The sequence below is a fragment of the Geospiza fortis genome, unplaced genomic scaffold (assembly GCF_000277835.1).
Source record: "Geospiza fortis unplaced genomic scaffold, GeoFor_1.0 scaffold118, whole genome shotgun sequence".
Lineage (NCBI taxonomy): Eukaryota > Metazoa > Chordata > Aves > Passeriformes > Thraupidae > Geospiza > Geospiza fortis.
Window position 1 is genome coordinate 2,547,016 of NW_005054380.1, and position 26,007 is coordinate 2,573,022.

The following is a 26,007-nucleotide window of genomic DNA, read 5'->3' on the forward strand; positions in this document are numbered from 1 at the left end:
TGGGGCTGCTGCGGCGGCTGCGGCGGACCGCGCGGTCGGAGCCCGTGCGGCGGCATTACGGACTTGGCCGGTACCGAGGAGCGGCTGAGGTGCGCAAGGCTGACGGATGCTGAAACACGAAGATGATTTAGCAAAACGCGATCGAGGCTAGGGGAGAACATTGAAAAATTAACTGGTGTTACCTCATTTTGTGCTGACCCCTACACTATGAGCACATACTGGTTTTGCTGTCAGCTCAGACCAGTGGTGAATACGAAGACTGTGGCCACTGAACTGCATTTCTCTCTATAAAGCAGCTTTAAAATAACCATCCAGTAAGTGAAACAAACTTTCCTCGGGCTGTGGGTCACAAACACTGCCCATAATTGTAAGGGGAGGGGGTGTTCTGCATGATGATGAGAGGATGCAAAGTGCTGATGTTGGTTAAGAGCATTGGCGTTTGCAGGTACTGCTGTAAGGGACCAAACTGGGCTTTAAAACGGGAGCTTCAGCTCTTAGAAGTTCGTTTTTGTGTATAGGTATTGCTCTCTGAACTTGGGCAGGAGTTGCTTACTTGTCCCAGCCTGACCTTTAAAAATAGATTTGCCAGTAACTGGAGCTCTGCTTCAGTGCAGAAACTGAGCTGCCTTAGGAGGGTGCTGAATTCAGGCTGGCAGAGCTGGGTGCTCCTGTTTGGGCCAGGCACTGGACTCTTGCAAGGAAATGGGACACTGGAGCCCCCAGTGAGTTCTCACTGAGCAGCTGTGCCTCATGGAGAAAATAAAGCCACTGCAATACTTACCTGCTATCACCATTTAGTTTTAATAGATTTACCAAATACTTTTCTGAATTAAACTGAAATTGTTAAAGGGGGTGCTTAAATGTACACAGATTGCTTTAATAAAAATATTTGTATCCAGTTGTCAGTATAGACATTTCACTAATGGTCATTTTTTTTCCATTAAGAATGTAGATCAGAGCTATCAGAATAGCATTAAGTTAGCTCTCTTGTTTTTGTAACTTCTAAATCACAGTATATAAAATTAATTTTATTCCAAACAGCAGTGTAAAATTAAATTTGAGACAACCTCTGAACTAACAGGTAGAGCATAAGAGTCTGTGTGCAGCACTGGTAAAATAGCATGACCTGAGGAATACAGAAGTATAATCCCATTAAATAACTGTGCCCATTTCCCAGTAATAGTGGGTCGTGGCATCACAGAATGGGAAGCTGCTTCTGTCTCTGCTATGCTGTTGCCTTCCAAGATTTTGTAGAAACTATATCTAATAATCAATTTTTCTTAGGACTTTTTGAGCATATGATTGTGAAATACTTCAAAACTCCACTTAAAAATCTGCCCCTTGAAGAGTATTACTGAAGTACCACAATTGTTTAAGGAATTAGACAATTATCAGAGGAAATATAAGTTGTCTAGATAAAGTTTAGTTTTCTTTTGTTAGATACATTTTAACTTATTTTGGTAGAGGACTGTGGTTTCATTAAAGCCTAAACCTCATCCTCTAACTCATATGGTCTAAGTATTGCACCCTTTTAGCCCCTTAACATATACTGTGCTTGCTAAATAAATTTAAAAAAGAGGGCAAGCTTTCCTCTTTGCCAGTGATTAAATCATTAGTATTTCTCATGAAAACTTCAGGACAGATCCCAACTCTCAGACCAACACCCAAAGTGCTCAAAGTCCTTCAGATAGAGCTAAAAAGCATTTTTTCTCAAGGGACAAACTGTCCTATCAGATGGATCTCAGCTGTTTCTAGTTAATTCCTTTTAGACCATTCTGTCTCTCCTGAGCCCCATGACAAGGATTTTATAGGATTTTCAGTTACAAATTTTAAATGTGATTTGATACACCACAAATTAAAAACCAAGTAAAAAGTGTCTGACTGAACCAAGAGAACAGCAGTTAAGCATCTGTGCTTTGATGTCTTTGAGGAATGTGGGACACCAGGACTTGAGCCAGTCTTTGGTAAACCTGCCTATGAGAAAATGCAGCAGCTCTGTGTGTTCCTGGGTTGCAGGAACCTCTAGAACTGTCTCATCCTGATTATAGCTTGAAATTCAAGGAGAGAGGGAAGCCTGGTTGTGGTTTTTCATTATATGCTCTACTTTCAATACAGGACCTTCCTGAGGGGTACCTGTACAATAAATACTTAGGTGATAACATTTTCACTGAGGTGTTAAAGGAGCCTTCTGATAACATGGTGGCTGGAGATAATTAATAGGAATGATTTATGGGGAAAACAAACTCATGGTTGGTAAGCAGCTTTATTATGAAATGTGGGAAATGGGAATAACCCCTCCTCCTCATTTCCCTCCTTTAGTAAAACCAGGTAACAATATCCTAAAGAAAAAGACACTTAAAAAACCCTTATTATTGAAGTGATGAATTTCACTTCAGCACTTAATGCACCAGACTCTGCTGAACACCCTTAGCTTTAAACAGTGTGTCACACACAGCTGCTGTAAAACATACCAGTCAAGCTGCTAAACTTTCTGTCTCAGTTTCTGTAAACAGATGCTGTTTTGAACAAAAATCTGTGGCTTGCCTAGGTGAAGTGTAGAATGCCAATCTTTGCTGTGATGTCTGTCTTAGGATCCAGGTTATGTAACTCACACTGTGTCTTTGACAATTTGTTCTAAACACTATTCCACTCTTTTCTCTTTCAGGATGGCAGACTAGCAAGCAGTGGTGATTGCCTGCATTTTGGAATTTTGACCTCAGCACCATTGTAGACAGCTGTGGCTAAAGATGAAAATGAAACTTCTCTGTACATGATAAACCAAAGCCCTAGGAATGGGCTCTCAGTATTTTAACTGGCTGAGATTTCAGGAGGTAGTGCTGTTGCTCCATCTGAAACACAAATTTGCCTAAATGCAACCCTCTGTAATAATAGGTGAGTAAAGAATCACACACTGTTGATTTTTTTTGTTAATTTTTGAGCAAATTACATTCTGTATTCATACAAAACCAACGTAACTCTTTGACAAACTGTACATATAGAAACAAGTTTCTGTCTGGAGGTGAACTGAAATCTGTGGAGATGCTCCATGTTCCACAACACTTAAAAGAAATTCCAGCTCTTGACAAAACAAGAAAGTGAGGGGAATGGGAGTGGAAAGAACAAAACAAAGGTAGCTACAATATTGCAGCTAGAGGCAAATGACTGATTCAGGAAAAGAAAGACCCTTGTTAGGAACTAATGCACATTCAGTTATCCCAGTTAAGAATCCAGGTTCGTGGCATTGCAGGTGAGTCCAGAGTAGCAGTCTATTTAAATATTGTCCCACAAGGACTGGGCATGACCCAGTCAAAGCCTCTTCTATCGGCCTCGTCCACCCCGAGATCCTCCTCTCCGGGACTGGCCAGAGTTCATGTTATTTCCTCTTCCCCAATTGCTGCTATTCCTTCCTCCTCGAGAAGGGTTATTGCCTGCCCCAGGGCCTCCACCAAAGGCTTCCTCCCTGTGGAATCCATCGTGGTGGTCTCCATCTAGAGAACTGGACCTCCCAGATTTCGGCGCTCTCTGTGAAGGTCCCGAATTTCCTCGTCCTGCAAAGGAAGCACAACCAGTTACTGGTGTAAGTTTGAGCTGAGTCTCTTCTCAGACATGCCAGATATGGAGCTGCTTCTACTGTGGTGCCATCATTCATAAACCAGCTGTAGCTGAGACCTACAATTTTAGGCCTCCTCCCTCAGTACAATTTTCTTACACAGATTTAGTGTCTCCATTACAGTTCAGAAAACGGACAACAATCAAGAGATTCCTTGGGAATTAAAGGAGCTTGCATTTGATACTGTCAGCAGGCACTGAAATGAAGACAGAATAATGACAGCTTTTCCTCCAAACTGCCAGTTCTTGTGCTAACACTGTGGTTCTCTCTGTGCTTTTATTGCAAAATACTTTTTTTAATCCTAAACAAAGACATTGCACTGTTGACAAATTGAGACAGTTGAGGTGGATGGTGAAAATCATGAGTAACATTACTGTTTTGTTCAATTTTTTGCTAAAAATAATAGAAAAATGCTTTATTTTACCACTAACCTGGAACAAAAAGTACTCAAGCTCTTACTGCCAGGAATGGAATGTTCTAATTCTCACATACCTTTTTGCTTTTGATATGTTTGATACGAACAACAAAAAACCCCAACCCAATTCATTAGCCTAAAATAAGAAGTAGTATTTTGAGAAAACAAAATCAGTGGTAATCTTGCTTAAGGACACATACTACAGCTAAATTCAGGTATCTTTGCTGCACATTAGCAAGAGTGATTTTTGTTGACTGGTTTGTTCCAGGAAAAATAATGGTAGAGAAGTTTATCAGCAGATAAACATCTGTGAAGGAATGACAGAATTTAAAACATCTGTGATAACATTTAAAACATCTGTGAAGGAATGATAAAACCTGGGAACAGAGTCCATGCAGAGAAGGAGTGGCAAGCAGTTAAAACTGAATGAGCTTTGGGACAGTGGTGAGAGAAGTGGGCTGGGATTCAGTGTTCAGTGGCATCAGAGACAAAGCTGTGCAGTCTAACAACAACAAATTCAGCTGCAGGCTGCCAGCTGAGCATGTGGGAGCAAATGAGAAGGATGTTTGTCACTGATCACTACCTGACAGTGGGTAGTCAATGTGAGGACATTAAAGAAAAACAATATTTACACAAGAAAACAGAAGCCCTGAGATCTGTAAGAAATAGGATCAAGAACTGTGTGATGCTAATAGCACTGACTCCAAAAGAATGTGTTCTGTGGGTTACAGCAACATGGGACCACTTAGAGGAAACTACAGCACCAGGAACTGTTAGGAAAGAATGGAGAAAATGGAACAAGTACAAGAGAATGGTAGAAATCCATGGTTACACCACATCTTAAATAGTGTGTGCAATTCCTAGTTACCTCATTTAATTCAGAAAAGGACAATTTAAAACTCAAAACAGCACATACAGAGTAACAAGGATAGTGAAAGAGACAGAACAATTTCTAGAAAGAAGAAAGAAATCAGAGCTCTGACTTGGAGAAGAGCTGGTTCAGGCTAGAAGTGGTGGGGTTCAGTGCAATCAGAGGTGGCATTCAGTAATAACAGTGACCAACATTCAACTTAATTACAACACAAGACATCAAATTAAATTAGTGAATAATAAGCATAGATCAAGGGAAAAACATTTTCCCTCTTTTTTTATAAAGCATAGTCTACTTCAATCAAGTTTTAGAGGTCTGTCCATGGATGTTGTATGTATCAAAAGTTTATAAGATTCTTAAAGCAATTAGAGAAATACACAAAAGGTAACTAGAAAGCCATTACATATAAAAAGAATGTTTTAGTAACTCAGAGGTTTAGAGAACACTTCAGGGACATATCACTCCAGGCTCAATGTACTTACATTTGAGTTAAAGAATAACATCACAAGCATTAATATTAATAAACAACTATTCTGAAAATGAGGGGAAAATGCTCTTAATGAGTTTTCCAGCTGGAGTAACAGAACCAAAAACCAACTACTTTTCGACAGGGCAATAAAGAAGAGGATTCTGCAGTGCTGGAGACAAGATTTGGATTTGATGTTTGAAAATCCCTCTGTTCTATGTTCCTGTAAGACTGGTCTGTAACTTCCCAGCTGGTAAAATCAGATATTTACCAGCTCAGCTTTATGCCCTCTGAACAGAGAAGTTCTGGATACACTTAATACTGAAAATACATTCCAGTGTTACATAAGGGTTCCAATCAAAGGGACTTTTTACCTTTGCCCCTCTCCTCTGGAGGTCCACCTGGAGCATCCATGTCCCTGTGGTCAGAGGTTCCTGGTCCATCGTGCCAGGGACGTTTCCGTGGTGGCAGTGAGGCCATGTCCATGCCCTGGAGTGAAGAGGAACGTTCTCTGTTGGCTGGAGAGTGCCCATCATGAGGAGGGTGATCTGGACGAGGACCTGTACATGAAAACACAAGATAAGTAATGTTTATAGGATCATTATTCTTCATTTTTGAAGGCAGCCACATAAATTTACAAACTGCCCACACTGTTTGGCACACAGTTTGAAGTTAAAATTATGTAAAGCTTCTCTTCTGTCCCATTTTTTAGTAAAAAAGCTAAAGGTAAAACAGATTTTAAAGATAATGGGAAAGAAAAGTGTGGCAGATGTAAAGTGTCCTTTCCAGTATAAAATATTTCCATGTATTTTAGAGACAATCACACCTTCATTTATTTATGTGCCATTTGTGCTTTGTTTTCCATGACATTCTGCAGCTCTGTCTTGCCCCATATGGGGCTGCCTTTAGTAACACAACTGCAAATATAAGCTGTCAGACATTGCAGCTGAAAAGATACCAACACAGAGAAAGATTACTGTTGGCATTAATAAAGATATTAAAAAAACCCATGACATGTGATTCAGTCATCCAGAGGTGACAATTGCCTGGGCAGTTCTGGACTGTAGAAGAACACAACTGAAAATCAAGGCTTTGAGGGCACAGTCACTTTTATTCAATAAGCTGTATTTAGAGACAGTTAAATTCTGTACAGTTCTTTCTTCCTAAATTTCAATGACCAAAGAACTGCATTTGGCTTTTCTCATGGTAAAATACTAGTAACAAACATGTGAGGTACAGGAAAAAGGCATGATTTAAAAATATTTTTTAAAAAGTTATTATATTGTAGATGTCTACAAACTTCATCAAATTTTTTACCTGGTTCTCTGTTTCCATCCCAGGAGTCTGGTTTCCTCCCTCCTTCAAAGCGTGGGAATTCATCTGGAGTAGGAAGCAAACCCTTCCGAGCTCCTGAGCAGTAAGAGAAGCAGGGGACAGGAGTGAGAAGAGACATTGTATTCATGAAAATAATGTCACCTGCCCAAGAAGTGCCTTTCCTTCCTCATCCTTGTATTTCTCTGTGGAAGAACATTCCCCTTACCTCTCGGAGCACCTCGTCCTCGCCCCCGAGCACCATGGTCCCTTCCTCTGGAGTTTTCATCTGGAGAGTCAAAAGCATCATCTGGCCCAAAATCTTCAGGGCCAGGAAAGCCATCTCTGCCCCTGGGTCCCCGGCCCTCGTGCCTCGAGGGTCCTCCTCTTCGGAAGCTACAACAAAGAACATGATACAGATGTGGCTTTTAGGCATAACTGAGGCAGTTTAATTATCAACTCATTTCTAAACTGTTTCACTTAATGCTACAGCACATACAGTTACTAGAACAGGATTTGTAGGTGGGAAAGTGCCCATTTCTGCCTTTGAGCACTTTGATAGTAAGCTTTGTAATCTTCCTCTCATATTTTCTTCCACTGATTATGTTGGTTATTCATACAAGAAAAATATTATTAAACACAGTGCATTCATTTAATGAAAAGGTGGGAAAAACAATGAGTGATGATAGATACAAGGTGAGGTAAGGCAAGGCAAAGTGTGAGTTCCCCTTAACTCTGAAGCTCTTACATTCCCCTTCCATTTTTTCCTTTCCATTTCCATCATAAACTGAAAACATAGAAGCAATGAGAGTCGTGGCTATAACAAAACATTACAGGATCTCATTCCTATCAGGTCTATGATTCTTTTGCCAGACAATTCTCCTTTTCATTCCATTCTTCCAAGTTTACAATTCTAGCAATTGCATCTAGACTGCCCTTGGATCTGTAGGCAAAGTGATGGCTGAACAGTGCACAGTGGCATTCTGCAACCTGAAGAGCAGTTTATCCAACTGCAGTAATGAATTTTGTGTTGCAAAATGTAATTATGAGCCTGAAATTGATAACTGCTGTCTAATAAGTACCAAGGGCACCTTCAGGAATTTGCTATGACTGGGTTCTGCACAGCATCTTAGCTGAGTACAGCTCCTCCAGCACCACACTGGGGCCTTGGACAGCTCTTCAGAGAGGAGAATGGCTCTTGCTGAGCTGTCAGTGCCATGCCAGGTAAGCCTGCAGCTGGCTGTGTGAGTAACTAGCAGTTCTGTTCCTGACACAAGCAGTTCAAACACCTGGAGGGTTTGCAAAGCTCAGCCCTGCCCTGTGAGGACACCTGTCTGTCACAGCCCGGCTGAGGTGTTCCGGTGGTGCAGGCACACTGGTGTCCCCACCGTGCCACCCCACGCTACTCTGCCCCCCCTCAGTGACAGCACACGGTGTGGAGCTCTCCTTGCCCAGTCACAGGTGCCTCCCACCTCCCCAGTGTTCCCAGTTCCACTCTGGCTGAACTGGAAGCACACAGCATCCCCGTGGTGTTGGCTGTGTGCAGCATCCCCTTCCCCAGCTCATTAACGACACAGTGCATCCTATTACAAGCAAAACTTTAGATACTTTTATTTAGAATTTTAACAACATTAACCTTTTAATTACAAATTTAAATATTTTAACAGTAGTCATAACACAATACAATATTCTTAAACTTTTACATTGTTTTTAATAAAAAACAATAGGTCTGTCTCCACCTCCCAGAAAACAAACACAATACAGAGAGGAGGCTGCTGTGCCTGTACAGGTACAACAGTGGATGGAGGAGTGCTTTGTATGGACCATGAACCATTTACATTAACCTGGATGGTTTGGGAAAACAAACTCAACAGTTTCAGGTACAAATGGTTCAAATAATCACAGAGCAATATTGTTTAGCCTTGAAAGAGCACAGTCCTCTAGAGGTTTCTTAGAGGGCCTCCTGCTTTAATACTGATATGGTGTGATTCAACTTAGCTTGGAAATTACCAAGATTTTCAACACGAGGCCCCAGGGCTGCAGGAACAGGGCCTTTCCTATTTCAAGCAACTTATGGACACAGTTGAGTTTTGAAATCTACGAAACCTATGCCTGACACAGCCACAGCTCCTAATATTGTGTTATGGATATCCTTATTTGCCTTTTCATATCAGTCACACATAAAGCCCTGCCTTGTATGGGGTTCAGTTCCTGTTTGACTGCTCTCACATCTTCTTCCCCGAGGCCTAGGACCTTACTGTACACAACTACACACTGTGCAGATTAGCAGGCAGGAAGAGGCAGGTCTCTGCAGTAGAAGCATCATGTTGATATAGAGTAAGAACAGGACAGGGATGAAAAGGATGGGAAATTAGAGAGAAACACACATACACACATTTGCCTCTCATGCTTGATCAAACCAGTTACAATCTCAATTTCAAACCAAGTCTGCTAAACGAGTGGTTGGGATTAAGTCCACCACAGCATCTGCAGTAAATGGCACCTAGTTCACCTTCATTCCAAGAAAATCATCAAATTTACAAGCACAGTGAGCCTTTTAGAGCCCTGTACCATTTCACTTCAAACTTTCTGGGCAAACACTTGTACTCTGATAAATAGAATACTCTTAGTTCAAAAGTCAGATCTGCAGGTCACAAGGTTCTTGTTTCCCTTCCTGAAACTTTTTAAAAATCAGGACCAAAATAAAATATTTGCCAGTCCCTAAGCATTTTCAATATAAGATCTGAAAAATCTCTACTGAGCTTCTAAAAGTCTTGTCTGCTGTGTCTTTTAGAGTTCTGTGATGCAGACCATTGGACCACTGGACCATCCAGCTGGATTTTCTCTGGCTTTACTTTTTAAAAATGGCTTTAATTGTTACCTTCTTTAAGTTACTGTTCATTTCTTTTCATACTCTTCACACAAAAGGAAGTTACATCTTACAGAGCTAGGTAGAAAATAGCTAAAAGAAGAGCTGTATAGATGCAAAGTAAAAGGAATGTAAGAAAATGATTAAAAAGGCAACTAAAACACACAAAATTCACATTATGTGGAGACCACAGCATATTTGTAACAAGCACATGTTCTTATACATAGAGAGTTGGTGGTCAGTGAGAGGCTTAGACCTTGGAGGCCAAATTTCATTTAATTAAACTAACATAAATCTGGAGCAATTTTGCTGATAATTAATTTCAGAGACAGCATTAATTCCTCCATACTTACATTGGTAACTAAAAGCAAATTTATCCCTTTGTGATTTATTCGGAGATTGTGAGCAATGACAAGGACATTGCTGTAAATCAGATTATTTTTGAGTTCTTTGCTTGGCATTAAGAAATAAGTCAGAAAGAGAAATAAAATTTCTACAAGCAAACGCATGAAAAAATAGTCTCGACAGTCCAACAGATGCTGTAAGTCTGGCCCTTCTATGTGGCAGTCACATCACTGCTCCTGCTCCTTACAAGGGCATTGCATCTCATCCTACAGTCTCTACAGTCATGCTGTAGTTTGTGACTGGAGACAGAATCTCAAAATCCACTTCTAGTGTTCAAAAGTTTGTCACTTTAACCTTTAAGTCTCCTCTCAATTTTCATCAAAACGGTCTCAGATCTTCATCCTGTGTCACTGGATCTTCTCTACAAACTTTCCCCCTTCTCTTTACTTACTGTTTAAAGACACGGAAGCTGCTGTGTACAATGACCATTTTTCAAGTTTTCTTCTATTACTGAATGATTTTTATGGACTCTACACTCAGGTATATTAGAGTTTTCATTTCCTTATTGGTTTCCAGTTTATAAATCTGAAACAGATAGACTCCTTAATGAAAAGGAAACCAGGAATAAAAGAGTTCCCTCCATTTACCCTTTGACCCAAGAAAGAGAAATGGATTCATTCTTACCTCTCGTCTCGCCTTCCTCGGAAACGCGCATCCTCAGGATCCCGTGGGTATCTGTCATCTGAAGGTCTCCGTCCTTCCCAAGCACCAGGAGGCCCCCGGTTGGAACCACCTCCTTCAAATTCCCTGTGATCAGGAGGAAAGGGAGGCCCAGGTCCACCTCGTCTCCATTTCTCATCTTGCAATGGCGGGCCTCCCCTCCCCTCGAACTCTCGTAACCGATGGCCGAATCTCTTGTCAGGGTGGAAATCATCCCGGAAGTCGTCGGGCCGATCGAAGTCATCGTGGAAGTCGGGGTGAGGTCCCCGTCTGTCGGGCATGCCCCTGCTGTCCCTGCCATCACCCCAGTCCTGGCCCCCTCGGAACAGGCCCCTCTCAGGCCCGTGCTCGGGGCCGCCGCTGTTCTGCTCATGCCGCCGGTCCGACAGCGGGCCCAGGTGATGGTTGGGTGGCCCACGGGCGTCGCCTTGAGGGACAAGAAAAATCACAGCAGGTTTCTGTAACCATTTCTAAATCACTTCAGGATGCTCTAGTTCATACAGTTCTAGAAAGCATATGGGATACCTTTCCCATGAAACAATATTTCTGGGAAAATTTTTCCTGCATATCCCACCCCACAGAAGCTTTTCTCCCAGCCAAGGTCCTGAACTGTGCTGCAGCCATTTCTCCCTGGGTGCACTGCATTGGAACAGCCCCTCTTTGAGGAGACTGACTCCCAGGAGAACAGATAAGATGCTGAATTACCTTTATTGAGACCAGGTCCTTGGTTGTGAGGGCCCAGACGACCTTGTCCTCCTTGCTGGCCCAGGCCTGGTATCAGTGGAGGAGGACCCGGGTTCTGTCCATCCTGTGAGCAGGGAAGAACAAAAGCCACATGAATTCCATGTGTGAGTAATTAAAAATGTTTGTAGGAGTGCAAACCAATTTTCTTTCCATAAGGTCTGCAGCTGCACAGGTTGTACACAGGAACAGCTCATGCTCCAATGGCTTCAGCCTCCATTTTCAGATATTCACATTAATAATGCTTCAGTCACTGAGAAACACAGTATTTCACAGGAAACAGCTTTGCAGCTATTCACATTTTATCTGTCACAGCCAAGGATGATAAAGCTCATATTCTTCCTGAGTATGAATATTCTATAAGAATGTATTGAATTTATTATTTGATACAAATATTCTGTTCCTCTGGAGGAACAGAGGAATTTTCCTGAGGAAAATATGTAAATTTGTTTGAAAAATATCAGGTACTGATTTATAGGCAGTTAAAGAGCTTCACAGACCAAAGACTTCATTTGGAAATGAACAAAAAAGAGAAACTATATATACAAAAATAAGTATCAAGAATGTTGGGATGAGGGGACAACAACGGGGCCATAAGGGAACCTCTTCTCTAAACCTCTGCAAGTTTTTAACATGGAAATACATGAGTTTCATTTTTAACATGATGGCAAAGTTAATTTTTCTTCATTTTAGGATAAAAAAAAAGCAGAGGCAGTAGAGTGGGCAGAGTTTTGTGTGCTTTATGTGATCCCAAAGAAAAAAATAAAGTATATAAGTGGGTTTTGCTATTTTTTCTCATTTTTGGTGAATTTTAAAGGATAAAATAATGCTCTTTAAATTCATCTGCTGTCACTGATTCATGAATGATTTTGACAGGACCTGTTGTGGTGACATTGGTAGGAAAACTGTCTGGATGATGTTCTGATTCTGCCTTTCAACAGCACAGGGCTGACAAAAAGTCATCACCTGGGGTTTGTGCTTGACTGGAACTGAAAAGGGACATGTAGAGAATTTACACAGCAGATATAAAACCCAATCCAAATAAAAATATGAATCAGACAGAGCTGAATCCTGCAGGACTGCAATAAAAAACCTTCCTATGCTGACATGACCAAAAAGCCAATCGCCCCCAAACCCTTACCAGAAACCCCTAAAAATGTCATTTTTTCCTAGACATGTCTAGTATGCAAGATTTAGGCTTGGCCTTCACAACTGACTTGTTAAAACCCTTTCAGACTGCAGTCTGGAAATACTGAAAGACCTGTATTCCAGCACACCACTGGGTCATAATTACACTGCTTAACTTTTCCATGCATCAAAGTTAAATAATTTTAATGCTCTAAATTTATTTTTGAGAAACACTACCTTTTTGTTTCTGGTTGCAGGGAAGCAGAAATTTTATTTGTGCATTTACCCCATCATATCTTGAAATATCGTTTTAAATTAAAAATTTATATTCAACTGCAATGAAGGTGATAAACACAAGAAAGCACACAGATATGTATTACAAACTTCATATTTGCATTGATCAATTTTGTAAGAATGTTGGAAAAATAAGCAAAAAAAAATATCTGGCTTAATGTCCATTAAAAAAAACCCAAATCCCCAAAAATACTTTCCTAGTGATGGAATGTTGACTGGAGTCCAGAACAAATCCCTCCTGACTAGGTAAGAGGCAGCTATCACAATGATTCTGCTGTTCCTGAGCAAAACCTTGCTGGAGTTCCATCATTTCCCATATATTTAGCAGATGCTTACTTAAAATAAATTTTATGGAACTTCTTCCATTTATGGAAGTGTTTAACCAAAGCAGCAGTTTTTAGCACTCAGTAAATAACTCTCCTTAGCAGAAACCTTGATTACAAACAAGCCATGCTTTGCCAAGCTGGGAACACAGAGCCCTAACTCTGCCTTTTCATGGGATTTCTGTTTCAAAATTCATTCCAGGCCTCAAACTGGGCTTGAGCTGGGAAATATGCAGAGTTTAGAAAGAGGCACTTTACTGAAAGCTGAAAATGGACTTGTGCATCCCAGCAAACCTCTGCTTCCAGTGTATAGCCAGGGCAGGTAACAGTGATATTTCAGATGGAGATTAACCCTTGCAATTATCTGTAACTGTTCTGTATTAATGTCACAAGCCCTTGATAAAGCAGATATTCACACACTTCTGCTACTGAAAAGGAAGATAAGTGATTCCAGGTTTACAGAAGAAAAAAGTCAAATCCAGAACACGAAACAAACTAAAGTCTATTGTTTTAAAAAAAATCACATATGGGGTCTTTTTAAACAGGAACTACTGCTGTATTCATATCACAAAGAAGCAAAATGGAGCAAAACCTGACATTATGAATTTTAAAATACATTAATTTTTAAAAGTCATTACCATACTAAAGGTGCACAAGGAAGGAAGAATGGGTTAAAATACCTCACTGTGTCATTTTTTTAGTATCTGTAAAAGCCTTTAAGATAGGCTTGTTATTCAAAGAAAATAACCAGCCAGCCATCAAAAGCACTCTAATGAATTCCAGAGTGTCAGAGGTAAGGGCAGGGCAATTATTCTCAAACAAAAATGAGTCTCCCTGGGATAGCAATGAGAAACAACTCTGCTGCTTTAAGTTACATAGTTGGGGAACCAACACTCCTTTGGTAACGTGGGTACTTTTGAAATCTCAGCAGCAGTGGCACATTAACAGCCTTCTGGAGGGAATTATTGATTTGTAAGGAAAAAATATTCAAATAAAGCCTACTCTGCTTCAATCTGAAAAGGAATCCCTGAGCTAAAGCTCATTTGAATATTCAATTCCTCATTGTGACTGGTACTGGACTACACACTAAGTACTCTGCATGTCTAAAGCCTTAATGAAACTACTGAGTGCAGGTCTAAAAGAGACAATTCTGGTTAACAAACACCACACATTTTCTTTTTTCAATTAGGTACGTTTTTTTTCCCCAAACTTCCCTTTCAAAATTCACCCAGAACTGAAGACACTTGAGACAAAGTAAGAACTGGTGCTATCCAGCTAGGAACTTTTGGGAAGCAATAACCACTGAGAGCTCCATGTGATGTGCAGTAGAGCAGAAAATGGAAAGTGCTGTGTCCCTCTGCATCCCTCTGCACTTAGAGCCAACTGTGAAGTGCAACCAGAGCTAAGCTGGTTCCAGGTGTGTCAGCATTTATGGTAAATCCATCCCATAGTTTGGATTAACTGCTCTGGACAACTGAGACTTGGCAATACCTTGCTTTAATTAATACAGATGACTTTTCTTATGTTCAGTTGCTTCAAATTTGACTTTTATTAGAGCTTGTCTGCTCCCAGTGAAATACCCTGCCTAAGACAGTTCAGTGTCTTTAAATTAAAAAAAAAGAAAAAGATAAAAAAAGGAGTTTCTCTTAAGAGAAATAACAGATTGGTTTCTGTACTACTATTCCCAATAATCCCTTTCCACAGTTATCTGTCATAAAATCATGAATACTTTGGGTTGGAAGTGACCTTAAAGATCACCTATTTCCAATTCTGCTCTTTCCAAGCTACAGAACCCTTTTTATCATCACTTCAATTTCCCTGAGGCCTCAGTCCTGCCAGGAAGACCCAACCTCCATTCTCTCAGCTCCTGCTGTGCATTTCTCTTGCACACCCAGTTATCATTCCCACCTTCTGAGAACTCCCCTTGTTCCAGAGGCCCCCACGTACCTGATTGAAGGGGGGGCGAGGCCCATCCCCCAACAGAGGCGTTTTCTGCTGCTGGAAGGGCAGAGGGCCCTGGGAAGGGTGTGGCCCCCTCGAAGGGTTTGGCTGTCCCTGAGGTCCTTGCATGTTTCCTTGAGGCCCCACCAAGGAGCCCTGTGGAGGTCCCTGCTGGCCCTGGGGACCAGGTGGCCCACGCATTTCTTGTGGCGGTCCCAGCATTGAACCTTGAGGGGGGGGTCCCTGAAGGCCCCGCATCTCCTGGGGACCATGTCCTAGTAAACCACTTTGCATATGAGGACCTCTCATTTCTTGTGGATGACCCATCATCATCCCTTGTGGATTAGGTCCCTGGTTATCTCTGGGTCCTGGTGGACCCTGCATCCCTCTTGGATTAAGTCCCATCAAAGGCCCTTGAGATATAGGGCCCTGCATGCCTTGGGATCCCGGAGCTCCTTGCATGCCGTGAGGAAGAGGTCCTTGCATTCCTCGTGGACCAGGTGGCCCCTGCATTCCTTGACCTCCAGGGGGACCCTGAGGACCCAGGTGACCTTGTGGGCCAGGCGGGCCCTGTGGTCCTAAGTGAGTCTGGGAGCCGGGCAGGCCCTGCGGTCCCAAGTGTCCCTGAGGGCCAGCACTGCCCTGTGGGCCTGGGGGCCCCATCGGCCCGTGAGGGCCCGGATGTCTCTGCATTCCTTGATGTCCGTGTAAATCCTGAGGCCGTGGCATTCCTTGTGGAGGCCCTTGGGGGCCTGGAGGTCCTTGTGGTCCCATGAACCCTTGTGGACCTCCAGCTCCTTGGTGTAATGGACCTTGAGGTCCCATTTGTCCTTGGGGTCCTGGAGGTCTGAACTGTCCTTGTGGACCAGGAGGTCCCATCTGAGGCATATTCATTGGCATCTGCTGAGGTGGAAGGGGCTGCTGAAACCCTTGAGGCATCTGTGACATTGGGCCTTGCCCTGGGAAAGGCTGAGGTCCATGGAGAGATCCTCCTGGGGGTGGTGGCTGCACTTGCTCAGCTTGCTTTTGTGCAAGTCTCTCAATCTTCAGTTGCTGTCCAAAAAAGAGACACAGAAAATCAACTAAGCACAGAGGTATGTTACAACTAAAAATCAGAAGCAGTCATCCCATTTCACAGGAATTTAAGAATGCTTTCCTTGTAACTAACAGAAATCACCAACTGAAGAGACCCACTGGTAAAGTGAGATGTGGGAGCCTCACTGAGAGATTCACATCATCACACATTAACTGCAATATCCTGTTCAATCAGATGTCTTTATGTAAAAAGTGAAAACAGCCAAACAGGTGAAACTGCTGCAGGAAGCTGCTCACTTTAGTGAAGTCCAAATCTGTCACAGAAAGGACTGAAGCAAACTTACCAATCCCTGTGTTTCCACACATACATACCTCCAGGAGTTGTGGGTTTGTGTACTGAAGTGCTGCCATTTCCTGCTCAATCTCTGCCTGTGATTTCTTTTTCTCCTCCAGCTTAATATCCTCCTTTCTATCATTCAATGGCTCAGGTGGGGGAGGCAAAGGAACTTTATTTTGCATCCATGCCTACAAAGATCAGGAGACACAAGATTAATTCTGTAGAAGAACATGTGTGCAACACATTGCTGCAATGAGAAAGGATAAAAGGATATGCTGAAATATTTTGTAGTATGGATACTTGAAAGTAAAAGCAATGCTGAATAACACTCCCTTATTTTATAAGGTACAGATACAAGATAAAAGGCATTTAATCCAATATTTTATGTTTAAATAGTAATTAAACTAGCTACTGTGGTAAATTGCATGGGGTGTTGATACAGGAGAGCTGTAAAATCCAAAACATTTCAAAAGACACACACTTTTTGAAGCTGGGAAAAGAACAGGTTGTTCTGTTCACTCTCTATCAGGTACTTACCTGCTGAAACTGTGCTGGTATTGGTTTTGCATAGGGAACTTTTTTCTGTGGCACTTTCTTTTGGTCCTTTTGCATTACTTCTTCCATCCCCCAATCCAAGCCTGGGATTGTCATCTCAATGTCATTGGACTCATCTTTCCCTTTGGCACCAGGGAAACAAAACAGTCAGAGCAATGCAGGCATACACAAAGATCTTTTATTTTTTCCACAGAGGTTTTCAGCTCATCCTTCTTTACATGGCAAATATAACATGGCACAACACAGGACTTTAGAAAAGAGCATCTGTGCTCCCAAAGAATTTGAAAAGAATGAAAAAGAAGTGCCACAGTATCTGGATTGCTCAGGAGAATGCTTCTCCATAGCTATTACTTACCCATCTGCTCCTGCTCCATAGCTATTTTCAACTGTTCAGGTATTCCCATCCCAGGAATGACTGCCAGGCTGTTGGGCTCCAGATCATCTAGAGAAAAAAACCAATAAATATTTATACTTGGAAAGTATTTCTTTACATTACTATATCCCTTTGGATCCTCACATACTTTTACCATTAGTATCATATTCCAGTAGTAAATAGATATTTTACAACTGGTAGGTCACAATTTAGTTTCATGATTGAATTACAGGATATTCAAAGAACTGCAAGTTTGGATTTATAAATACACCCTAAAAGGTCAAAAACTATGTCCTTTCAGGAAGGTTATTTAGGGTAGAAGCTCTGAAAAAGAAGTTATTTAGGGTAGAACCTTCTATTTAGGGTAGAAGCTCAGAAAAAGAAGTAGTAACCCATAATCAGTCCCTTTTTTGTTATAACAAATCTATAGATTTTAAAATTTAATTTGTATTAAAAGTGTTGCATTTTAATACCCCTCCTCCAAAAAGAAAAAAAAAAGGCAAATAATCAAAAATCTGAAGAAAAAAGATGCAACTACAGGTGGCTGAGGCACACCATTGAACTGGTTAATCCTGAGCAGCCTAAAATTATTGGGATAAATCCTTAAGAGTAAAGTTTAAAGGTTTTAGTAGAATTCTTATTGCTTTTCTTGTTGCAGTTCAGGACTGTGGGAAGCCCTGAAGACAGATGAAGTTTTCAGAAAGAAAAGGACACTGGAGATACTGCCAGAGAGAGAGCCAAACCTCCTTCCTGTGATTCACAGAGCAGCTCTTACCTCCGGGAGCTGTGGAAACAGAAGAAAACCCATTGTTGGAATGATGATCATTTATAACACAGGCAGTAAAATCATCCTAAGAAAAAGGTATTTTTGCCCAAGTGGTCCCCAATGCTATAATTCTGCTTCCTCATCTTACCCAGAAGTGCTACCTAATGACCTAGGCCTGTTCCTGACCCCAGTCCTCTTCCCTATTGAGGAAAAATGCCTTACCATATTCCACCCCATCCTCTGACATCCCAGGCAGCAGGTTCAAGTTGTAACGATCTCGCATTTTATCTCCAGGCCGATTTCTAGTCCAAAACTTGCTGTCAAAAGGAAGTTACGTGATCTCATTAAAGGGTCAAGAGCATGAACAACTTTTAATCTAATTAGTTCTTTGATTTTTAATGTGGTATTTTGATTATGTAAGGATTGAACTCTTACTAAATCAAGTTTAGCTCTAGATCTGAACACAGGGGATGAGCTTCAAGCCAAAAATAAAAACCCCAACATTACAACTTAGAAGATACTTCAAAGTGTAATGGGTGTAAGTACAAGGCATCAACATCAGATCCTGAAAAAATAATTTCTAGCTCATTCCAAAACCTTCTTGCTCAAGTATATTCTTCATATACACTAAATATACACATGCTCCCACAAAAATTTACTGCGTTTATAAAATCCACTGTGTCTATAGCATGTCCAGCCTAAAAACACAAACTACAGCCTCTGAAGGTGTCTGCAATGTGAAAAGACATGACCAGCAGATGAAATTGCTGTGGAGATAGTACTTCTTCAGCAAGAAATGACAAGAATTCTTTTTTTAAAATTTTCTTCAGTGGATTTAAAAGTTCCCACCCACCAAAATCATAATATTTGTTACAAGAGGTCAGACTCTACCTTGAAATATGAAATGTCACCTAGTGCTTCCTATTAACATAAGTTGTGTCTCTGCTGTGGCCACTGCTTGTGCAACAGAACCATCCCAATCTATTTATTCACTGATGTCAGACACTGTTCTGGTTTCTAGAAGTAAATATGTTCCCTTAGTATTCTCTTTAAATACTTGAAATTACCTGGTGTGATCATTTGAGCCTGAACACAGAATGTGTCCAAGGGGATGCCATGCCAGACTCCAGATCATTCCTTCATGGGCCATTTCCATTCCACCAACCTCCTTCTCAACCCTGATGCATTAAAACAAAAAAATTAATCATGCACAGCTGAATATCTCTTACAGCTACAACAGAAAACTTCTGCTATTCAGTTGTTGTTCATCCTCTATCGCATATTTTGTCAAATTTAAGCCTCTGTCATTTTTCTACTGGGTGAACTGATTGTTCTCTGTGGTTTGAATAGGCAGTTCAGTAATGCAGGGATTTTTAACTGTACATTTAAAACCAAAATAATTACAGCACCTCAGAACAAGCTTTAAGAAACTAGGAGTTTCAACCATTCATCACAAAACACATGGCTGGTTTTGTGCAAGCAATTGTATCCTTTAAAGCACATTTCTGCAGGAAAACTTCTTCATAAATGAAGCATAGTAACAAATTCCTCAGGTACAGAGAAGAAGTATTATCATAAATATTCAGGTTAAATATGGACCCAGAGGGGAAAAGAGGTATTTTTTGTTTTGTCTAACAGCTTGCACAGCTGACCAACACCTTTCCAATGTGCTGATGAAAATGCCACATACCCAACATGCCAGAACAGCAAGGACCCATCAGAGCCTCCACTGGCAAACAGCCCTTCATGAACAGGATGCCAGGCCACAGCTGAAACACACAGCAAGCCACAATCACAAGGTATAATACTAAGATTTCAAATGGAAATGATAAAATTTCATTTATATGCAATTTATATTTCTCATATAAATGGAAATAATTTTAATTTTAAATCTAAGCTTAATAATAACAGTCTACATAATAAAAAGAATTCTGACCTGTGGCCTCTTTCTTATGCCCCCTGAAGACCTGAAGTTCTTCCTTCAGGTTCCGGATGTCGAAGAGCTTGCAGAGGTGGTCACGAGAAGCTGTCAGCAGCCAGTTGCCATTGAGATTCAGTTTCACCTCCATCACTGTGTTTTTGTGAGCATGTCTGCAAGCAGAGAGAAACAAACAGATTGTTTGTCCTGAAGCTGGTTTCTCAGACACAGATATAAATGTGCTGTTTGCCAGTCACAAATATTTGGGTCAATAACAAGGCAGTTCAGGCTGCTAAAGCACAACAGTGGGGCTTCCTGTGCAAAGGCCCCATGCTTTGATCCTGGTCTTTTGTACTGCAAAGCAACTGCTAGCACTCACTGAGACAGTATCCAGTTACTGTGCATGTTTCTACTGCAGCATAACAAAGTTTTCATCAGCCAGATGAAACATCTCATTTGTTTTTCCCTATCTCAGTCTGTATGAGAACTGTGTGGCTAGAGTGTCTGTGCAGAAGAACAAAGTAAATTTAAATAACAAATGTAAAAGTCACAATTTTCCAGGTAGGGACTTGTCCTCATCTAAACTCTGGATTTTCTGGCACAGCAAAAGCACCAGCTTCATGTGTAAAGCAACTGTGTATGGCTGAAAAGTTGTGAGGAAAAGAGCTAAGAAGGGAATTAAGAAAAAATTATTTTATAAAGTTAGTTTATATTTGAGCAAATTCAAAATCTGTGGGTAAGAACTTACAGTGTGGCAAGGCTCTGGCCAGTCTTTGGATCCCAGAACTTGATGGGCTGTTGGCTATCTTTACTTCCTGAAACAACTAATCCCTTGGTTGGATGCCAGTCAACACATTTCACATCTGCTCCATGGCCTGTTAAGATAAAAATTGTCCATTCTGAGATTTCACAGACACTGAAAAATTACAGGGTGCGCACCTTATAACTAATTTAAAATGGAATGAAAAACATTACAGAGCACAGGTTACAAAACATAAACGAAATAAAATCTCTTCCAAGTTATTTAGCTTGCCTTCCTTCCCACTAACTAATAGGAGCATTTTCTCTTACGATTATGCCCTCAAATCAAGCTCACTGGAAAAATTATCTTAAGAAGTTTCTGTTTAAATTGGTCCTTTTCTTTAGGCTTTGGCCTTAGACAACTTCACAGATTTTAAATGTAGCACTGATGAAGCATTTATATGGAGGTGGTGAGGTAAAAGGATTGTGTGACACTTCTCTTTCAGTGAAAAACTGAGGAAATAGAAAGCAAATAGCTATTTGTTCCTATCCTATCAGTACTATCCTTTTACTGTCCCCTCAGAAAATAAGCAAAGAAATTAAATAATGGATCTGAAAACTAAATTAGTATATGATTAAAAGAAACCTTATGAGATGTGATCTCTTACCAGTTTACAGGGATTCAGGTTTTTCCAGTGCTTAAGGGTTAGCAAAGAAAAACCCTTGTGATATAATTTCCTTTCAAACTGACTGAACTTGAGAGAGAATCAGTGCTGTTCAGATGAGCTAAAATCCATTAAAAAAAGCCTGTTCCTGCTGCATTACAAAATGAGGTTTCTGAGGTTAACTATAGGAATGAAATAACAAGCAATAATTTCTTTCTCCAATCTCTCTCCACATCAGCCCACTTCAAGGCAGGGCCAACAGTAACAGTCCATCCCAGAAAATGAGGCAGCATGCAGTAACTGAAGAAAAAAGCAATTTAAGAAAGGAGGGTCTGCCTGCAGCATGAAGGCACTGAAGTGATAAATGGCATGGAAGAATGGGAGCACACCCAGGAAAAACTAAGGATTGCCATCAAGTCAGACAGCTCCCACACAGACTGCTCTGCTACACAGTGGAACACATAAGTTAAAGCAGTACAAGCTGTCTTAACACAGATCTCACTTTGACAAGACATTAAAAATAAGCATCAGTTGAAATTTTCCTGAGGCCATAGAAAAATCAAATTAGAATTGATGCCCTTCTGAGCCCTGAAATCACAAGCCAAAGATTAAAAGGATAAAGGTGGTTACTGTTTATTGAAGGATGCACTTATGGTAAAATGCACATGTGATATAGGGCTATGACTCTTTTATAAGTTCAGAAATTAGCATAATTGACAAGAATCCCCAATTAAAAGTGCAGTTAATGAAGTAATTCCCCCCTTGGTTCAGCCTGCTACTGAAGCCTCCTCCCTTTCTCATAGCCCCACCTTGTTCATGTCTACACACATGGGGAAGCAGAAGAATGGCCTTGGCTCACTGAAGAGAGATTAGAATGGGACTCCAGGAATATGTCTGTCTAACAAGTACTGGAAAAGTACTGAATGCTAGCTAAGAAACCATGCAACTATACATCAAGAGTCTACAAAGCTAGGAATATATAAAAAATATATAAAAAGCAACAATCTTTTGGCATCAGAATAAGGAATATACTTGTATCTTAAAACAGAAGGAAACTCATAATATGTAGAGCACACTCTTAAGTGAGTGCAACATTCCTCCTCTCTGAGGAAAGCACAGACAGGGAAGAGGTTCTTGACCAAAGAAGAAATGAATCCAGCCTTGGCAAGTATATGGGAACAACTATAAGAACTGACTGACAATACAGATGAAGGAACCCAACTCCTCCTCAGGCACAGCAGGCAGAATTGGCTTTGGAATATTTGGGGTTCCAGGGACGAACAAAATGCTCAAGTTGCCAAGACCATCAATGTGCTCTGGTGGTCTGGGCTACCAAGAGAGGCACTCTGAGATGTAGCATTTCCCTTCTCTCTGGCTTTTCTAATGCAGAAAGAAGTGACAGGCACTGCCTGCATTTGCTATGACTAAATCTCTCAACTAAAACATAAAGTTGAATGCTGAACAGATCTTGCTTCCCCAGTGTTTATTTGGAAGCAACAATTCAGCCAGGAGTAAGGGAGAAAGTGCTCCTCCTGCACATTAATTCAAGACCCTTATAGAAAAACACCCCGTTAAAGTCAATACTCGGCTGAACCATATGAAAATGTGTTCAGACTGGAATGCTTGAGTACCATCATAGATATGAAATAAACCAAGCCCAGCAAACCATAAAAATCTGCTACTTGCATAGACTGGAGTGACATTGGCACTGCTGCTCCTCAAACAAAGACAACTAGCAATGGAAAAGCACAGGAAAACCTAGGGCTAACTATGCTTGATGGAAAAGATTGCATCCAGAAAACAAGTGATGCTGGTGAAAGGCCATCTCTGGGTGACAGCTCATCCTGAGCAAGGCCCTGCTTTAGGCTCTTCTTGAGTTAAGCCAGCCCAAACACAAATGTACCCTGAGAAACAGAAGGTTTAGAATGGGCAATGTTAAACAGAGTAACTGAAGCACCCACCCTTTCAAAGGCTTCAGGAGGGAGAGGCAGTGACAGACAGCACAGGCTGACAGGCTGCTGGGATGGGCCCAGAGCACAGAGCTGAGAGGCAGGAGAAGACGCCAGGACACTCAGAACTTGTAACCAGAGCAGATAAATCACTGGGTACTTATCAAAAGGCTTTTGGCTATCAGCACATGAATACATGGGGATCAGAAGACACTTTTAATATTTCAAACCCTAATTGTTATAATCTTTATATGATTAAACAGGTCACTGGCATTTCCTGCAGAGAGCTTTCTTTCAACCAGTGCACTCTGGATTATGGCAGCAGAGGAGAAAGCTGGGACCCTCCTGTGTAATCAAATCAGTGATGGATCCTGCCCTCAAGAGAGGCTCTCAGCCCCAGCTCTGCAGAAATGGGACCATCACACACTCAGCTTTAGGTTCCTAGTGCAATGAAGCTTTCTCAAGAGAAAATAAATTTTTCCCTACCACAATTAGGCTTTAAATAAACTATTCACAAGGGATGAACTAACTCAGAACATTTACATAACCAAAATAACTGAATAGCATCATCTAACCAGACCTGTCTTAATTTCTTTTTAAATTGAAGCAACTGAAGTTGTATATTGCTTTTCCTTCTTTCTGCTGAGAGATGGGCACACTATTATCTGTAATGAGACACATGATGCAGAAAATACATTTAAAATCACATTCCAGAGAAAAAGCCACCTCACAGATTTTATTTCACAATTGTTTTCAGTTCTTAGTGTTGGGAATCAGCCTCTTCTCTGGTACTAAACCCCCTTGTCCCCAGACACCAAGCTCAGAAAACCTTAATTCATGCAAATCCCTGCAGTTTACATTCCCTGTTTGCTGACAACAGCTTTTGCTCAGTAATTTCAACAGTCACACACACATATCTGCCTCTCAGAGCTGCAGGGTGAGAATTCTTCTCTGAGCAACTCCTTCTCCTTTGCATGGACATTATTATCAACTCCCTGTCTTGTAGGGACACTTTAAGGATAAATTAATTGAAATGTGTGAATTGTGTAGGAGTTGTGGCCATAGAAATCCCACAAACCAACCAAAATGAAAGACTGAAGGCAAAGATTTTTGAGAAACTCAACTAATTTAAAATCATGAGTGAAAGTCTGAGCATAAACCTATATACAAACACTTGTTACTTTTACTTACTACTACTTTTTTCCAACCATTTAATAAATTTGCAGAAAAACAAAGACAGGCACGTGTAGCACCTTTGACAAGCTCAGATACAAAAGTAGTTCCCCAGTATTACCTTTCACATACATAATAAATGCTTTGAGTGCCCTTAGTCACAATCTTGCTAATTAAAATACTGATTGTTAGTACTACTAGCCAATTTCTTTGAAGGGCTGTTCTTTAAAAGACACAACAGAAATCCTGGCTAGTGAATAATAAGATTATATATAATGGTATTTGATCAAGTAAAGTATGTCAGAAGTCTGAAAAGTACACATATTATAAGGACATGATTTTTTTTCCCTCCTCACACTAATTTCTGCATTTATGACTTTCTGAACATAGCTTACAATGTAAAAAAGCTGGTTTGAATCACTGTCTTTGTTACAGTCTATCAAATATCCATATATTTTATAATGCAACTGTGTATAGCAGTTATAGATATATCAGGTTTATTGCTGCAGCTTAACTTTCCTGTTTTATATTCTTTCCCCATGAGATGTGCCCAATTCTGAAAGCACATAAATTCAAAGAGAATTTTATAGATGATACTGGAAAATTTCTAGATCCTTCTCAGCAATTATGTGAATGTAGACACACACACACTAAGATGCCAGTCTTAAGGCATCTTCACATTTTAACAACCACATTCCAAAGAAAATGGGTATTTATAACTTTTTCTATTTTAAAGAATTAACTATCATTTAATTGCAATGACACTGTTTGTCATTTAGAATTCTGTTTATTTGGATATTTTTTAAAATTCTGTTCTAAATGGGGAGTAAACAGAGTTGTGTATCCCCCACCCAGCCTGGTTACATCACAGCTTTTTTGTCACCACACACTGACATTGACCTTCCTGCTCTCTGTGTCCCCAAAACAACACCACACCTCTCAGAGAGCAGGGCCTTGGCACAGGATTATCTCCAAGGGATCTGCAAAGAAGTCCTCCAAAAAATGAACCAAACCATAGCCTGTACCATCAACTTAAAAAAAGCCAAACCAGAAAAAATTAATTTGATTAGAATATCAAATAATCTGATGCCTCACAGTGACATTTTATGTCAAAGTAACTACTGGACAGCATTAGGTCTTACAAAAACCAAGCTAAGGTTCTCCACCCTTAAAAAAAAAAAAAGAGGGCAAGGAAGAAGGGACAGAAAAGAGACCTGCAAGTCAAAGATAATGGGAACAATGTTAGCAGAAAGGAATTCTATTTTTTCTATATAATTCCATTAGAATTTACTATTTGCTTCCAGCCTGTTAGACAAATTGGATTATTCTGCCATTATTCTGTTCTATTTTTATGAAAGGCTTTGAAATGTCATGTGGCAGTTATTCACTCCCCAGAAATCCCCTGTTCCATGTACAGCTCACGGAGGAACTGAATTCCCCACACCTGGGCACTGTTCTGGA

General features: G+C 40.7%; 1 protein-coding gene and 1 long non-coding RNA gene across 4 annotated transcripts in view; one reads left to right on the forward strand and one right to left on the reverse strand.

Annotated features, from left to right (window-relative positions):
* The first annotated feature begins 6 nt into the window (after positions 1-6).
* On the forward strand, positions 7-9,398 carry LOC115948345. 2 transcript variants are annotated; one of them, XR_004082167.1, is made up of 4 exons: positions 7-314; positions 2,666-2,892; positions 5,508-5,945; positions 6,703-9,398. It is a non-coding gene; the product is annotated as an uncharacterized LOC115948345 (long non-coding RNA). The 2 variants fall into 2 exon arrangements; XR_004082166.1 differs by having other exon boundaries at positions 5,758-5,945.
* The window catches only part of WDR33 (WD repeat domain 33), a 52,077-nt gene continuing 28,979 nt past the window's right edge, over positions 2,910-26,007 (reverse strand). Inside the window, exons 7-22 of one of the 2 annotated variants that reach the window (XM_005425072.3) lie at positions 20,767-20,893; positions 20,037-20,191; positions 19,791-19,869; positions 19,168-19,278; positions 18,323-18,417; positions 18,110-18,118; positions 17,317-17,403; positions 16,944-17,083; positions 16,442-16,594; positions 15,041-16,087; positions 11,313-11,415; positions 10,572-11,034; positions 6,903-7,069; positions 6,680-6,772; positions 5,737-5,922; positions 2,910-3,548 (exon numbers count right to left, since the gene is read on the reverse strand). In XM_005425072.3, coding sequence (XP_005425129.1) covers positions 3,319-3,548; positions 5,737-5,922; positions 6,680-6,772; positions 6,903-7,069; positions 10,572-11,034; positions 11,313-11,415; positions 15,041-16,087; positions 16,442-16,594; positions 16,944-17,083; positions 17,317-17,403; positions 18,110-18,118; positions 18,323-18,417; positions 19,168-19,278; positions 19,791-19,869; positions 20,037-20,191; positions 20,767-20,893 — 3,245 coding nt within the window. In that variant the 3' untranslated portion in view covers positions 2,910-3,318. Of the gene's footprint in view, positions 3,549-5,736; positions 5,923-6,679; positions 6,773-6,902; positions 7,070-8,259; positions 10,473-10,571; positions 11,035-11,312; positions 11,416-15,040; positions 16,088-16,441; positions 16,595-16,943; positions 17,084-17,316; positions 17,404-18,109; positions 18,119-18,322; positions 18,418-19,167; positions 19,279-19,790; positions 19,870-20,036; positions 20,192-20,766; positions 20,894-26,007 lie in introns of those variants that run through there. The other variant, XM_031060330.1, reaches the window with a different exon arrangement.